We start from the raw sequence: 16,464 nt of genomic DNA on the forward strand, positions 1-16,464 counted from the left end.
ATTCGCGTTAGTGTTGACTGTGCCATGTAGGACAATCGGTACTACTAGACCGCCATGCCAATGATTTCTAATAAAATTGGCTAGAATGACTAAAATGACATTGTTAAAAGATTTATAACTAAATTGGCAAGTTATTAAAATTGTTATGACTAAATTGGCATAATTGAAATATTTAAGACTAAATTAATCATCATACAATAGATTTAAGCCTTTTTGGATAATTTTCCCTATCAAGTATAAATTCCAACCCTAGATGCAGTAATTTTATTTTTATCCTGTCCCAATTTATTAATCCAAGCACATGTTATTATTTACATTGCACAACGTAACATGTTTGAGGCTCTCTATTTAAACTGATCATGCAAAACAATTTTAAATAGACATAAAGTGAAAATGCGTAACAATGTATTGTGTGATGCAAATAATAAATTAGCATACCCAATAAATGTATGTGTCTAAACTTACGTTGCACTCATTGAATAGATTATAGAAGTCAACCTGCACACATAAAGTTCACAATCCATTTATAAATGGCTTAACTTATTTGTGATAATACAATTAAACCTAATTCTACCATATTTAACCACGTTTCATGTAGTGAACATGTACGTAGAAGGGCTGTTTCATAGTTTGTCAGCTCATAATTCTAATAAGCACTTTAGAAACTATACAAAAGATCCCATTGAAATTGGATTTACTATATATTTCTTATTCTTACTGTCCAATATATAAAAATCCTTTTATGAAGTACTACTGATTGAAATCTCGTAATAATAGTTCAATTTATTCTTCATTGAATGCAAAAGTAGATGACATTGTGGAATGAATCGAGCGTTGCCATGGGCTTTTGTAGATAGGCACTTTAATTAGGTTATCATGATAGGCACTTTTTTTAAGGTTCATATCAATTAAATAAGGTAAGGTTATTTCTTTAAATCTAGTAATGTTCTTTCACTTGGGAAAATTATCAAAAAAGTCCTAAGTATATTGCACTTTTGCCAATTCAATTTTGTCAATTCAGTGCTAAACCTTTTTCACTTCTTACCAATTGAGTGTATTCGACTAATTTTGATCAGAATTCATTGATGTTGATAATTTTTATTAATATTTTAATCCTTTTTAAAAAAAATTATATTTTTTCGATTTTCTTTCTTTCTTCCCCCCATTCTTCTTCCTTTTATCAGTGGCCGGCTACCAATCACCAGTGATGGCCAGCTACTGGCCATGGCTGGGTGAGTTGACCTTGCCGTAAGTGATGCCTAGCCAGGCAAGGCCAAGCCCCAGCAAGGGTCAACCTCACCTAGGTTAGGCAAGACCAACCCTTGCCCAAACTAGGCGAGATAGCCCGGACGAGGGTGAGCCCCTTGTTCGGCCACATCTTACTGAGGCATGCGAGGCTAGCTAGCTTGGCCATAGTCGGTGGCTAGCACAAAAGGAAGAAGAAAGGAAAAAAATTAGAAAAAAAAAAATCAAAAAAATATTTTAAAAATTGTTTACATTAGTGCCGAACTGTCCTACATGACACCGCTAGTGTCCACGTCAGTGAATTCTTATCAAAATTGGCCGAATGGACTCAATTAGTAAGAAGTAAAAAGGTTTATAACTGAATTGACAAAATTAAAAAAGTTTATGACTGAATTGGTATAAATGCAATAGACTTAGAACTTTTTGGACAATTTTCACTCTTTCACTATTGTATCTAGAATGTAACTGGTTATCCATATTGAAATTTGTGGCCTGAATTGCTCCGTCAATTTCAAGAATGATGGCATCCGTCATGCGAGCACCTTTTTTTGTATTTGTGTAAAATTGAAGTATGTTTTTTATTATAAATTATTGGTGAAATATTATTCTATTTCATAAAAAAATTCTTCTTTTGAATAGACTAAATGCAAAATTCTTAATTCGTGTTATATATTAATGTAAAATATAGGGGTCAACGACAATTAGAAAATTCCTAATTATCGCTGTTATATGACTGATGAAATTTGTATATGTACGTAACAATATTATTAGAGTATATTTTATAGGAAGTATTATAGAAATGTAAGAATTTTCAATAATTGCTCATTTGCGGTTTTTGAAACTCATTAGAACTAATTTCAATAAAACTAATGCCTCTTTTGTTGAACAAAATTCATGGTATAAGAGGCAAACATAGATCCTAATTTGAAGCAAAATAAATGGAAAGTGGAAGAAAAACACTCTTTGTGAGGAAAATAATTAATCCCTTACAAATTAGAGCCCTATAAATCACTTTTAGAGACAATTCTTAAAGAAAAAAATCATTATATATCTATGTAGATGTTACAACAGTCTAGATTAATTTGCAAAGTTCATTGAACTTTTAGTATTATGGATGTAATTTTTTTGGCGATGAAATGAGGCTTGTTTTATTTTGTGTCATGTCATCACAGCTTAAATATGTGGTCGTTATAGCTAGGATATATATGACTCCATGCAATGCACATACAAGATAGAGCATATAATGTGATTTATTGAGTAAAAATATCTTTCCCAGAATCACTAAAATTTCACAAAATATATTTGGTCCATTCACAAGATATAATGGGATTGAGTAGCACAATCCCCAAGGATGAGGTTATCTCTAAATCACTCTCGCCTGTCTTTGAAGTCCAATGGCCACCCACAATCCTCAAACACCGTTGGAATATTCTCAAACAATCGAAACACCTCTTTCACATTATTGAACCTCTTTACTAGCACCTCCAAATTTTCATAGTTGGGGCCAAAAAAAAATTTCTTTTGGTGGAGCCTTTTCCCTTCTGTAATTTGTGATTTATAAGCTCTACTATCTTCGAAATAGATTCTAGTCACAAATTTTACTTAGATTTTACTCAAAAGTTTTGGTAAATATATAATCTCTTCATTGAGCTGAATAAGTGCCGTATACCTTTACGAAGAAGATGACGTTTAATCTAGAGAGGTGGAACAATTTTAAGGGGGATTTGGTATGGTGCTGTGGAGGCTATTGCAATGTTCTCAACAATTAAATAAGGCCCCGTTTGGTTGGACTTTCCCAAAGGGGCTTTTGGGCCCCGAAAGCCCCTTGGGGAAAAATTTTGTGTTTGGCAATCATTTTCAAATGCTACTTGGCCAAATGTCGGCATCCTAATCTTTGGCTTAATCTTTGGGAGGACCAGCTTTGAGCATTGGGCATTTCGAAATGCCGGTCCACTTGTTCATCTTCTTCCCCCTTTCTTCTTCGTTCGTCTTCTTCGTCTTCGTCTTCCTCGCGGGCGAGAGTGCGGCTTCTCCGCAGCCGCCACGCCCGCGTGGGGTCCGCGTCCCGGTGACCACCGCCAGGTGGCGAGACCCGCAACCCGGCGGCGTCGCACGGCGGGCGCGAGCTAGGCGACGCCACTGGGTCGCGCGACCTCGGGTGGCGTCACCTAGCGCGGGCGGCCCAGCGACGCCGCATGGGTTCGCGCGACCCAAGCGGCTTCGGGCTGGCTCGCCGCGCCGGTGACGCCGCCGAGGTCGCGTGGACCCGAGCGGCGTCGCCTAGCTCGCGCCCGCGTGCGACGCCACCCGAGGTCGCGTGGACCTCAAGTCGCTAGATCTGGCCGTCGGCTAGCGCGTCTTGAGGCCAAATCTTATCACGGACGGCCAGATCTAGCATCCGCGACCTCGGGCGCAGGTCTGGTGGTCCGGCAGCAGATCTCGGTTGGCCGGTCAGCCGAATTCGATTTTCTGACTTAAATAAAAATAAAAATACCAAAAGTCAATTACAAAGCTGAATTTTACCAAACGGTGTTTATACTAAGTTGCCTTTCAATGCTACAATTTACCAAACGGTATAACATTCCCACAAACCCCTTTACCTCAAAGATATTTGTATTCTCCAAATGGCATTTCCCCAAAGTTGAACCAAACGGGCCCTAAATGCCTTGATACTTGCTAAAATTCGATGGACATAATATGAAAAGATCATTTTCCTTTTCTTGATCTTGCCCTAGCTTGCATTACGTCTGCCGACTCTATAGATACTTCATGTTGTGGACATGCCATATAAATTGCTATGTCATTTAGTAAGATTTTTATAGTGAAATCTTAAGTACCTGTCGATGTCATTAACTAGTTTTGGCATTGCAATCTAATCTGTTATTGTCGACTATCAATACTAGTAGTGATTAAGGCACGTCAAAGATGTCCTTACTCCAAAAAGGGTTTAGATATATAGAGACCAATCAAGCTCTAACCATCCTAATTTGGAGCTCTTGATCCCAGGTTTATTCGACCTGATGCTCAAGAAAAACATGAAGCTATTTGCAATGACCGACTCAACGGGGGCAATGTGTTCCATTTAGCAGCTCACTTGAATATCGCCCGGGTATTCGAATTCTTACGACCAGAAACTGAAATTTGACCCGAGTAAGGGACAAGAATGGAGATCTCCCATTCATATTGCGAGCAAGATGGGTTATGTTGAACATATCGAGAAGCTGAGGGAAGTATCACTTTTGCCAAATGGGCAAGGGCAAACCGTTCTTCATATGCCGCAAAATATGGAGAGTCTCAGTAGAGATATATACTCAGCAATCCAGATCTAAGGAGGATGCTGTTGAATAAACAAGATAATGATGGAAATGCTTGTTGGCTGTTGACATTGCTCGACGACACAAGCCAGAGGGGTATAAGATTCGGCATGTAGGTAACATGAACAGTCACTATTTTATTTATTAACTTACTAGAGATTTCATAGACTAATGCATTAGTTAAGGCAGATCTGGTATTCAAATCATTATGTCTCCCAGCCAACTAGATAGTAGAAGTATTGATCAAATTTCTAGAACAGCCGAGACTCTCGGATAAATGTTTGCAAGTCCCTAATTTAGTCTTGATAGGAGGTAATTAAAATTTGTGATCATGAATTTCTCTGCAGTTAGAAACAAGTAACGTGTCTTTCATAACACGGAGATAAAAATTTATATATTTCGTTTAATTGAGCCTCTGAATACGGTCATGAATAAAAAGGCAGGGTTTGTCAAGGTTGCATTCTGTTTTTCATAAAAAGCCAGGGGTCAATGTGGCAAATTTGACCTCTCCAAATGTAGCACAATCTCATGACATTATCATTTTGTCGACCTATGAAATGATTGCCCACATAGATTCCATTCATGCCTCTTTTTTCGTCTAAAACGAACTTGGTAATTTTGTGCTAATTCTTCAAAAGATCAGAAACTGCGTCTTTAGAAGCGAACGTTTCCAGAGTTCATTCCGTTATAAATATGGTATAAGTTTGTTCTCATTTTCCTTTTACATGCTTCCGATCTCAGCACTTGGCATTCCTGGTGTTGCTTTGCTCGCTCGCGGGAAAAGGTCCACTTAAAAACCCGGAGTTATTCCTAGTTAGAGCGGAAGCTCGAGATGAAGAGTTATCAGTAGTCCGCTCGCAAAAGCGTGCCGAGCAGGAAAAATCGTCAAGGATTACATCAATTCCCGTATGGTGGTGGCAACGCTTGTGGCCACAGTGACTTTCGCAGCTGGTTTTGCAGTTCCTGGAGGATTTAACGGCTCGGACACAGCCTCCAAAGATGACCAGGGCATGGCTACGATGTTGGACAATAGAATGTTCCAGGCTTTCGCGATTTGCAACACCATCGCGATGTTCTGCTCAATGACTGTGGTCGTCAACCTCATCTGGGCGCAGATAGTTGATGTCGACGTTGCAGTCGCTGCATTCCAGCGCACAACGCTACCACTACAAATTGCACTCCCGGCGATGTCCACCGCTTTCTTAACTGGTGTCACCTTGACCATTGGCAAAACTCCCGTGGCTTGCTAACACCATATTTTATATGGGACTCGTTTTCCTCCTCATTATCTCATTTGCTAAATTGTTAGAGAAGCCTCTCCTCTTTAAAATCCTCGGTCGTCCTCTCCGTCGACTAACATTCTGGCTTATTCTCGCTTACGTTTATGTGTGGAGAGTTGAGACGTACATTTATGTTGACAATGACGCGAAAGATAACAGAAGGAAGAGCAAGACCTTCGCTAGTCCGCCTGTGGATGGTGCTGGTGAATCGGGGACCGATGACTCGGCGAAAGCAAAATGTGAGACATCCTCCAAGTCACTGATTTGAATTTGATCATTCCATATTATCTGTAATATGTAATAATAATATATGTTTTCCTTGGTGAGTGCGACTCACGATACGGTTGATTTCCTTTATGTCAGACCAAAGGTGATTGTTAATATATGTAAGCTAAACCATGTGTTTCTCTAATAACTTAACTTATTAGAATTGTTGGATATAATTCCATCAAATTTCATATGTTATTAAAGCAGAGGTTCTAAGTTCAAACATTTTCAGGTCATATTTGCTTCATCTATTATATGTTCTCATGTTTCAATCTTAGATCAATTCAAGTTCATGAGTAAAGATGAGTATAAAAGTATTTGTATTAAAGTATTTGAATTAAACATTGCATCCATCTAATAATTTAAATTTTTAGAATAATTAATTGTAGTTCGAAATTTCAAAGTGATACACACTTCATGTAAATTAAATGGATGAATGGCTCATTTCATCCGTTTCATTGCCCTGGAATCTAATTGTTAACTTTGAACATGTGGAAGCTCGTGGGTTTATGAAATCGCTCGTCTGGAGTGGCCACGTCCGATTCACTTTGAACCAGTCCAATTTGCGGCACTCTCGAGTCATGAAATCCTAAGCACTCACTTAGTCACTTACCTGTCTAGTGTGCAAAAGAAAATAATTCTCATCGCCTACTCTCTGAGTCGAGACTTGGGTGAAGAAAACCGGAACAAAATAATTCTCTTCATTGCTCACAAAAAAATAGAACCAAACACCGAACTCATTTCCATTTACACCCGTTTCATTTCCCCACTTCTCCCTCCTAGGCGCCCAATTTCTGTGCACGCAAATGAGTTTTGGTGTTTGATTCATGGCGGGGTATAATCTAGTGAGCAGCGGGCGCAGAAGTCTAGTCAAGGGACGAGATAAAAGGAATTGCAACACGCAACTCAAGGAGAATTGTGGAAAAGTCTGGATATGCGATTTTCCTCCTCCGATCTCTGATTTTTATTTCAAAGCTGGTTGGTATTGACACGTAGAATATAACTCTAAAGTGATTCTGGACCTATTTATTCGACAGTGAACGTAGATAATTACAAAAAATAAAAAGGATCTCATTGTACAAATGTCTATTGAGTTATAAACTTTCTAAATTAGTCGATTTAATTTTAAACATCTTGACGATTTGCCAATATAATTATGCTGACCAATTTTGACCAAAAATGGTTGACGTTGACGCTAGCCATCCTATGGCACATGACCAGATATTGAGGTGAATGATTTTTGTAATTTAAAAAAAAAATTCTCAATTTTTTTCTTTTTTTTCATGTTTTCATTTTCTTCATTTTCCTTTCTTATATTTTCCTTTTTTTCTTTTACTTATTCCCTCTTCGCCATCCATTGGCCGGTCCATGGCTTCGGTGATTGATAGTAAGGCCCCAATGCCCTCGCCAGCGATTGCAAGGGCTGATGGATTTGCTGGGGCCACAGACTAATGGAGGGACAAAGGAAGAAAAAAAATGAATGAAAACTTAAAAAGGAAAAAAAGAGTTTTGAAATAATTGTAAAATTATCCACATTAACATCCGCACCAGATCCGGGCGAGGCCAATCTTGTCATGGCCTGGCCTAAATCGGGTGAAGCCGCCTTGTGCACAGCCCCGAGGCCTCATTTGTGCCCAACAAGGCTCGTCAAAGAAGCAAAAGAATGAAGAAGAGAAAAAAATAAAAGGAAAAGTAAAAAAAAAAAAATTATTAAAAATTGCCACGTCAGCGTTGAGCGAATGGCCAGCGTCGACATCAGCGCTAGCCAACCAAAATTGGTCGAATAGATTGAATTGACACAATCACAAAAAATTAGAACTGAATTGGCACATTTATAATGGATTTAGGACTTTTTGATCATTCTCCCGATCTATCTATTATCTCCATTTTTAGATTGCGACATGTGTCCATCCAATTTTAGTCCTCACTGCATCTCATCTAAATACCATCAAACCTTGGATGGTACTTGGAGATCTATGCAAATATTTATATATAAAAATTATATTGAGATAGTAAGTGTGCTCACCATCATCATATAAAAATTATCCTGGGGGATTAAATGTTTCAATTAATTACGGTAGGATGAGAAGTATTTTCATAAAGAACGGACATTCAAGAAGTCTTGCTAGATTGATAGATTGATGTTGCAAATGGTTCTCTTCTCAAGTAGCATGAAAAATTACGCTACTCAAATGTAGAGCCTCCTTTTTTTCTATTTTTTCGGCAGATCTTTCAAATCAAATTACAGGGTTACGACTATGAAACCTCACAGTACAAGTACAAAAAATACCAAATCAATCATCTATTAACTTCTCGATGCTCATTAAATCTGATTCACAAAATAGGTTGGGACCCATTTTGCTAGCCCTACTAAAATCTAAACATTTTAATAAATTAAGGATTTCTATGGCGTCCTAGTTCACAAAGATGTGCCGTTGTTGTTGACAAATCAACAGTGATTGATTTTTATGAACTCGTCGTCATATTGTCGACATTCCCATTATATATGAGCATAATAGCGAACTTTGATTTTCGAGCATCAAGATATAAGATTGGCTTAAATAGAATGCCAAATAGCCCAAGTGTCACAATTAGATAAGTCCAAACCCCAAACACATTCAACTACGGTTTTTTTTTTCTTTTAACTTTATTCACATATTATTAGACCGTACTTTATGGTTAATGATCATATATCGCGGTTTATGAAAGACTGTGGCACATCGATAGTTTTAGATGTTAGTCCAAATTCGAAATACTGGGCCAACGTTTGAGATTTTATTGGCCATTCGACATTTCATTTATTACTCATGAAGTCTATCAGTGCATGAAATTTACTGAAAATTAGAGAATCTCACAATACCAACAAAATATCAAGTTTTTTTTCAACTTTTTTACCCTTGATACACTCCACATACAGCCCAATTTACAAAATTCTACAAAAACCACTGCTCAGCAAAGACGAACAACAGCACCCATCGGCCCAACATGCTTAACTCCAAGCATAGAGTGACTCGAACTCTTCTTGTCTCCTTTTCAGTTTACCACAACCAGACATATTTAATACAGTACCGTGAACAAGACAAGATAGCGATGAGATCGGCTCAATAGGCATCAGGGTTTGCCAAGCGATAAGCCTCGATGGCCTTGAACATCCCGGACGCCTTCTCTTTCCCAGCCTTGATCTTCTCCTCAGTTATGTCCGCCTCGCCAATGGTGAAGTACTTGCTCGTGCTCTTGCACACCGAGCCTCCCTCGGGCGATGTGGTGATCTTCATCTCGTAGCTGATCTTCTCAAGGGTGGTGCCCAGCGAGTCGCCCTCAATGATGGAGTAGCTGTAGGTGAAGTTCTCCTTGTCCAGGGCCTCGACCTTATGCTTCATTGTCTTGTACTGACTGCCTATCAAGGTAACAAAAAGTAATATTCACGTTTAGAACTCGCTGGTTTCAACATCACGAGCAATGATCTTGATGGTGTCGATTGGGCCATTTAGGATGTTCCAACTGCAATCTGATACGATTGGCTTAGACATGGCCTGATTTCCTCGATTAGAGTCAAGTCACGTGATCACTTGTGTAAATCATCGAGATGCTTGTTTCACCGTCGAAGCACCAAAATCAGAGCAATAAGAGTCACGAGAAGTAGTAAGCAGCAAACGCAACAATCACATTAATCAGAACCTTTCTCCGAGGGCAGTCGATTCACTGCTCGACCCACATGGAGACATTCCGTCGCGTTTCCTCACAAGCCCGGTTTGCGATAAAAAGCCCTTCCCACTGATTGTTGGAAAAGGCGACCACTAGGAACTGCGCCTGTCAGCTTGTTTACAAGAAGCCAATGAAGCTTAAACGGCTCATGCTGGTGATAGCAGCTGGGATTGTACCCAACAAATCGTTATGCGAAACATTGAGATTTTCCAATTCAGTGAGCTTTGCTAAATTGGAAGAAATTGATCCTGCTAGTGAATTGTGGCTCAAGTCTAGGTGGTTATGTAGCGTGAACGAGTTCCCCAGCTCTGGCGACATGACGCCCAACAGATTGTTGTTGCTCAAGTTCAGGCTCAGTAAATTCTCACAATTTGCTAGCTCTTTTGGTATGCTACCGCTCAATGCCTTCTCACCAAAAAACAAGATCACCTGGCTTCGATGAGTTTTCTAACGAGGAGGTAATATCTCCGGCCAAATGGTTGTTGCTCAAGTTCAGCCTTATCAACTCCCCTAGATTTCCCATCTCGTCGAGAATTTTCCTGGTCAGTTCATTGCCGTAGGAAGTCAGAACATGCAACTGGGACAATTTCCTGAGCTCCGACGATGCGGCTGGCTTTAATTTTGTTACCATCTATCAGCAAATTCGATTCATACACTCTCCCCATTCTGCAGAGAGATTCCCGACAAATCGGCTGTTGCTGAGGCTTATAAAGTCCAGATTCGGTCTGAACGCACTCATGATACCTGTAGTGAACTGATTGCTGTCCAGACGGACTCTCGTTAGCCCCGGAAAATTTCTCAAGCAGTCAGGCGGCAGCTCAGTGAAGTTATTCCCATCGACTGCGAGATATCCAAGAGCAAAGTCGCTGCATATATCTTGCAGCATTTCTCCGATGAAGCTGTTGTTCGAAAAGGTAACGATCCCCAGAGAAGGGCTGTACTTGCCGAAATCGTGTTATGCCTCCTGAGAAATTGTTCTTGAACAAAGAGATGGACCGTAAGTTAGCAAGCCGAGAGATGGTCTCACAAGAAAATATTGTGTACACAAGTGATGCTACGTCATGGCTTTTCCTTCCCAGCCTAGATCTCCTCTTCTTCAACTTGAAGCGCCTTCTTGCTGTTGTACTTGCTCGTCATCTTGCAGACCGACCCTCCATCGCTGATGGCCTCAAACTTGACCTTGTAATTGATCGACTGGAGCTTGTCACCCAGCGTGTCGCCCTCGATCATCATGTTCCTACACATGAAGTTCTCCTTGTTGAGCTCGTCGATCTGGTGCTTCACATACTTGAAAGGACTAGCTGCAATTACATTATGGAACTCCTGCTCGATGAGTGTTGAGTGTACATACCTTCGGTGAAATTTAACTTGCTCAATGCTCCGGCTCCACCGTCGCCATGCACCAGCTCCACGCTCTTTATGAACTGAGGCAGAAGCTTCGGGATCAGGGTATTCGACTCGACAATCAAGGCCTTGAACATGCGAGCCGGATCAATCGGGCATGTGAGCTCTTGTGTGAAGCTGGTTGCACCCATGGCTATTGGCAATGAGAAAGAAATAACCCCAGAGAAGAGTGCTTCTGAGTCCTGTCAATGCCTCCTAATTATGGTTGGAATTATGTCAATGGGTAGGGTTGGTTTGGCAAGAGTCACGCTCGAGGAAAATAGGAGAGTCAAGGATTTGCAGCCTAAAGGAATGGAAAGAGGAATTAAGGTGGTCTCTTTTGTTCTTTCGGTCATGAAAATGATTTCGGTCCCTTTCAGATTCATGTTGAAATGTCAAAGTTTATGTTCCAAAAGATGAACATTCTCGTGCTCACATGGGCGGCCATCCCTTTGAAATGATTGTTTTTTTTTTTTTTTTAATACCAGGGAACCCCGGGCCAGCCGTTTCGTCGCGCTACGGCGGTACATAGCCGCCAAGTAAACCCTAGGCGACGCTAGCGAAAACCCACCACCCCGATCGTCACGCTTTAAATCGCCGATGCTTCCTGGGGTTTGATCCCCTCACCTTTCCCCCAAGGCAAGGGGTTCTTATCCCGACGGAGCCACCAAGGCTAGTGGTACCTTTGAAATGATTGTTGTGGAGTTCAATCTAACAATTTGCTGATTAGACATTATAACGAAATGCCCTTGTTTGAAGAAAAGTGTATTAATCAAATTTTGTCTCGTTTAATATGTAGCAAACAAGAATACTTCATTAGTTGGTGATATCATGTTAACTTGTCGCGTAATATAAACATCACATAATATATTTTTCATTTGTAATGCCCTAATGTCACGGTGGATCTGATTCAAATGTATGAAGTAAGGCCTTTGAAATCATTTTCATGGGTTGATTCAAACTTCACTAGCACCGGCAGTTTGACTCGGTCAAATTGGGTCCATAATCGGGGTGTCCCAAGATCAGCTCGTCCTCTAAGTTTTGGGGAGGTGGAGGTTCCTGCTTTTCCGTTATATTTTGCTTCTCGTTTTATTTTTTATCATTATCAGTGTTGAAGCATTTGATCTCTAATCCAATGTCCTCGTCAAAGATGTCCCCATCAAAGAGATAAGATAGGATTAGCTTATTCAAATAGCCCAAGCTTTACAATAAGATAAGTCCAAAACCTAAACACATTAACTTTATTTTTCGATAGCTTTCTTGACATATAATGAGAATGTACTTTTCATCAATGATCATACGCATAATAATTTCTGAAAGATTCTATCACATCAATAGTTTAAAATGTTAATCCAAATTCGAAATATAAGTTCGGATTTAGTCATTTGTTACTCATGAATTCTATTCTTTTATGGAATTTATTGAAAATTAGAGAATCTCCTGATACCAACAAAATATCAAGCTTATTCAACTTTTATTCCCTTGATACGCTATTTATGTAGCACAATTTACAAAATTCCACAAAACCACTTCACCAGATTCCTGCCACACCTTTCATTCTCTTATTCTCAGCAAATACAAGAACAGCTACGCTCTCCAGCCCCACAAACTTTACTCCAAACACAGAGTGACTAAAAAAAAAAAAAAAATCACCGATGACGTTCTAATTCAATGTTGTTGATTTTGTGCGTACAAAGTCCAAATCAACATTAATGACGTCATATATGGCATGCTAAAAGTTGTTCATGAGTTGAATTTTTGCAATTACGTGCCCAATGAATTTTGACGCTCTTGAGTGGGAAATCACTAAATTGTTAACTTTTTCCAAATGCCTGACGGTTTTCATAGGATTGGTTTGGTGAGTAGAGATAAAAAGTTAGCACGCAAGTAGTTTAAAAGCACGGTGTAAATTCAATTCTCCCAATCAATGAGCATAAACGAGAACATGGGGGCGAAAAAGGTTGTTACCAGCATTGAAAAAGTGGACTTTTGAGAAGCTCCAATCACTGAAATGTTGCGTATTCGGCAAAATGCAAGTAAGTCTAGTCATCGAGAGTTAGTATTTAGAGAAATGCATAAACAGATATTTAATCAATAGATACGTTTAGAAAAATGTCATACATAGCTTTTTTAGCTCAGTTATATAGAGCTTACTTTAGTAAGCAAGAGGTCTTGACTTTGATTCTCAACGAGATCCTTTGTCTTTTGACTTGTAATATTTCCTTTTTCACATTCAATCTTCTTCCTAACAATTTTTTTTGAAAAATTCAATCGAGCAAAAAATGAATTGCTTAATAAATGATAGAGCCAACATATATACATACTATATATGTGTTTTTTCTCAGTACAAATGGTTATACGAGGACCCAATTAGTAAGAGGAGGTCTTGAATTTGACTCTCAACAAGAGCATTTGTCATTCAAACTTTTCATAACAATTTTTTTTACTAAAAAAAAATCGATTGAGCCAAAGAAATTGTCATAATACATCATAAAGCCAGCATACACATATAATTCATTTTTCTCAGTACAAATGGGTATACAAGCACCCATTTAGTAAGTGGGAGGTTTTAAGTTCGACTTTCAATGAGAGCATTTATCTTCTGACTTATAATTTTTCCTTTTTGTAAATTCAAACTTCTTCATAATAATTTTTAAAAGATAAAAAACCACCAAAAACCTCAAACTTTGCCCAAAGTGACAAATTTACCCCAATCTTTGTATTATGATATGAAAAATCCCAAATTTTGCCAATGTGACATATTTACCCCAAACTTTTTTCATGACACAAAAAATTCTGAACTTGTATTCATGTGACACATTTACCTAAACTATAAGGCATTTTGTCTTTTACTTTTTAAAATCTTTTCTTTTCTTTTTCTTCTTCTTCTCTCTTCCCTCCGCTTGACCATGGCAAGAGCCGGTGGAGGAAGCCATAGGCGGGCTACCTTCACCGCCGTCGGGCGAGGTTGCCCTCGGTTAGGCTAGCTAGGGCCGCCCGCGCCAACGAGGAGGTCCTCGCCCGACCCAACCGAGGGCAGCCCGCCATGCCACCGAGTGCAACCTCACCTAACTCCAACTTCCCTCCGCCATGGCCGGCGAAGGGAAGAGAGAAGAAGGAAAAAAAAAGAAAAAAAAAAGAGAATAAGACGAAATGCTATTGGTGGGGTAAACGTGTTACGGTTTTCAAAATTTATGGTTTTTTATGTCACAAAAGAAGGTGTAGGATAAATTTGTCACTTTAGGCAAAGTTAGGGTTTTTGGTGGTCTTTTTCCTTTCGATCGAGACATAAAAAAAGTCACTTAATACAACATAGAGCCAACATATATAATATATTTTGTTCCTTTTTCTTGGTATAAATGAGATACCAGCACTTTCGTTTAGCAAAGCCAAAGTCTTGATTCCGACTCTCGATGAGAGCACTTGTCTCGTGACTTATAATCTTTCTTTCTTCACATTCGAACTTTTCCGTAACAAATTTCTTGACAAACATTCAAATTTATGTCTTCTTGATGCCGTTATAATAAGGGATACGGAACTCTAGTGTGAATGGAACTCATTGCTGTGATGCTAAAGGGAAGCGATGCTGACGAATCCTACGGGAATATGCGGGGACGGAAAATCTTAGAGTGGCGGTTAGATCGGGCCGAGGTTACCAAGGGTTGATTCTTGCTTATCGCCCTAATCGACTTACCTGTGTCATGCTCAGCCCTCACCCTTAGAAAAGGAACTCAAGAAAAAAATTCAGTCACTTTGCTCCATAATGATTAATGTCCATCATAGTTCAAGTAAGGAGATATAAGCAAACGTTCAAACAATAAAATAAATAGATCGACAAAATAAATTGGATACCAGACTTATATAATTCAATCGCAGTGACCTACCTCTATAAGAAAAGTAATAACGAATTTTATTGTAGATCAAACAATATAACGGAAATTATAACCACAGTCGAGTTACTTTAATACTTTTAGTGTTTTCTAATTCCTAATTACATTCAATAACTCAAGTAATATATAACCTCACAATTTCTGACTAAATAATCCTTTAATCTCAAGAAGAAATTAACAAATCACGAATTAAACCCTAATTTCGCTATATGTAATTCACGGAGAATATCCAATGTCAAGCACGCCAACGGCACTACTTGCGGCTGAAAAACCCGTGATAAAGTCACCTCTCCGCACTAACAAGAGAGAGAGAGAGAGAGAGAGAGAATGTGTGCATCTGTCTTTTTCCTTCGGCATTTTTGGCGGCTTCTTGCGTGGCAGTCATCTAAGTGACCGGTGAGAAGTTTCTGAAAGACCGATAAAAAAAAGGGAGAAGAAGAAGAAGAATACTTTCTAAAAAGAAGAGAACAATCAATATTGTCAGTGCGCTGTTCGGGGTACAAAGCAATGATTTCATCATTCTTGATAGGGTTTTGAAAATATGGCTTTTCAATCCGTTTCGTATATTCTCCCGTTCCCTTTTGGGAGTAGTCGTGCACTACTCCCCGCTCCCTTCTCTCTCTCTCAACTGTCGTCTAGTTGAACAATTTTGAAAAAGTCCCGACGCGTGCTTTGCTGTCTGTCCCTCCTTCCTGCCTCAGAATCTTGAAACGGTGCCGATGCGGACCTCTTCTCCTGCCTCAGTTTCTTTGAATATAATTAGCCCGTTTCACTGTGTTTGCAAGTGGGGATTGGAGTGCGTTCCCCTTGTATATGCGCGCGCCCATCAACCAACCCCCTCCAACCAATCCAATCAAATCTCACTCCAATCCACTATTGTCCTTTGGATTAATCACCACGGAAAGCGCCGATTTCACAAGACCGTCGCACCGAATTCCCGCCCTACCCTTCGGCACCTTCTCAGTAAAAGACAAGAAGAAAAGCTCACCATCGGACTTTATTTGAGCCGTATACAGGGCCCAACTTAATTTGAGGACGTGCATCAGTTTGTTGAACCCGATCTATTAGGGGAAAAAAAAACCAATATCACACTTTCATATTTAAATTAGAATTTATCTTGAACAGAATATTTACATGAGGAGTTTTGCAAGCATAGCAGTTTTTAAGTTATTATGAAAATAATATGAACTGCAAATTCTCGAAAAAGAGGGTTTCATAACAATTTATAATTATTCATTTTTATGTATCATAATATACTATTATTCTCATATTAAATTAAAAGCGGTTGTTCAATTATTTATCTTCACATGAGGCGAGTATTTGGTCTTTGGGAAATCTCTGGTGGTCATGAAAAGTGCGAATCCATTATACTCAGATTTT

The 16,464-nt window shown here is 39.2% G+C and overlaps 1 protein-coding gene and 1 long non-coding RNA gene across 2 annotated transcripts; both read right to left on the minus strand.

Moving 5' to 3' along the window:
* Window positions 1–9,028: 9,028 nt before the first annotated feature.
* On the minus strand, window positions 9,029–11,454 carry LOC108958004 (major allergen Pru av 1-like). The gene is made up of 2 exons (XM_039303652.1): window positions 11,163–11,454; window positions 9,029–9,503 (listed from the first exon to the last, which is right to left on the minus strand). The coding sequence occupies exons 1-2, from the start codon at window positions 11,344–11,346 to the stop codon at window positions 9,208–9,210; spliced, it is 480 nt and encodes a 159-aa protein (XP_039159586.1). The 5' UTR covers window positions 11,347–11,454; the 3' UTR covers window positions 9,029–9,207.
* Window positions 11,455–12,638: 1,184 nt separating this feature from the next.
* LOC120290417 lies at window positions 12,639–15,821 on the minus strand. Its single transcript, XR_005548405.1, has 3 exons — window positions 15,812–15,821; window positions 13,962–13,967; window positions 12,639–12,825 (listed from the first exon to the last, which is right to left on the minus strand). It is a non-coding gene; the product is annotated as an uncharacterized LOC120290417 (long non-coding RNA).
* Between the last annotated feature and the right edge of the window lie 643 nt (window positions 15,822–16,464).

Source organism: Eucalyptus grandis, chromosome 1, assembly GCF_016545825.1.
Source record: "Eucalyptus grandis isolate ANBG69807.140 chromosome 1, ASM1654582v1, whole genome shotgun sequence".
NCBI lineage: Eukaryota > Viridiplantae > Streptophyta > Magnoliopsida > Myrtales > Myrtaceae > Eucalyptus > Eucalyptus grandis.

What these genes read in the sequence shown, in the direction of transcription:
- LOC108958004 (XM_039303652.1), bottom strand. Translation starts at nt 11,346, where the DNA reads ATGGGTGCAACCAGCTTCACACAAGAGCTCACATGCCCGATTGATCCG. An exon ending in CAAGTTAAATTTCACCGAAG is followed by an intron (nt 9,504 to 11,162) that starts GTATGTACACTC and finishes TTACCTTGATAG; the next exon opens with GCAGTCAGTACAAGACAATG.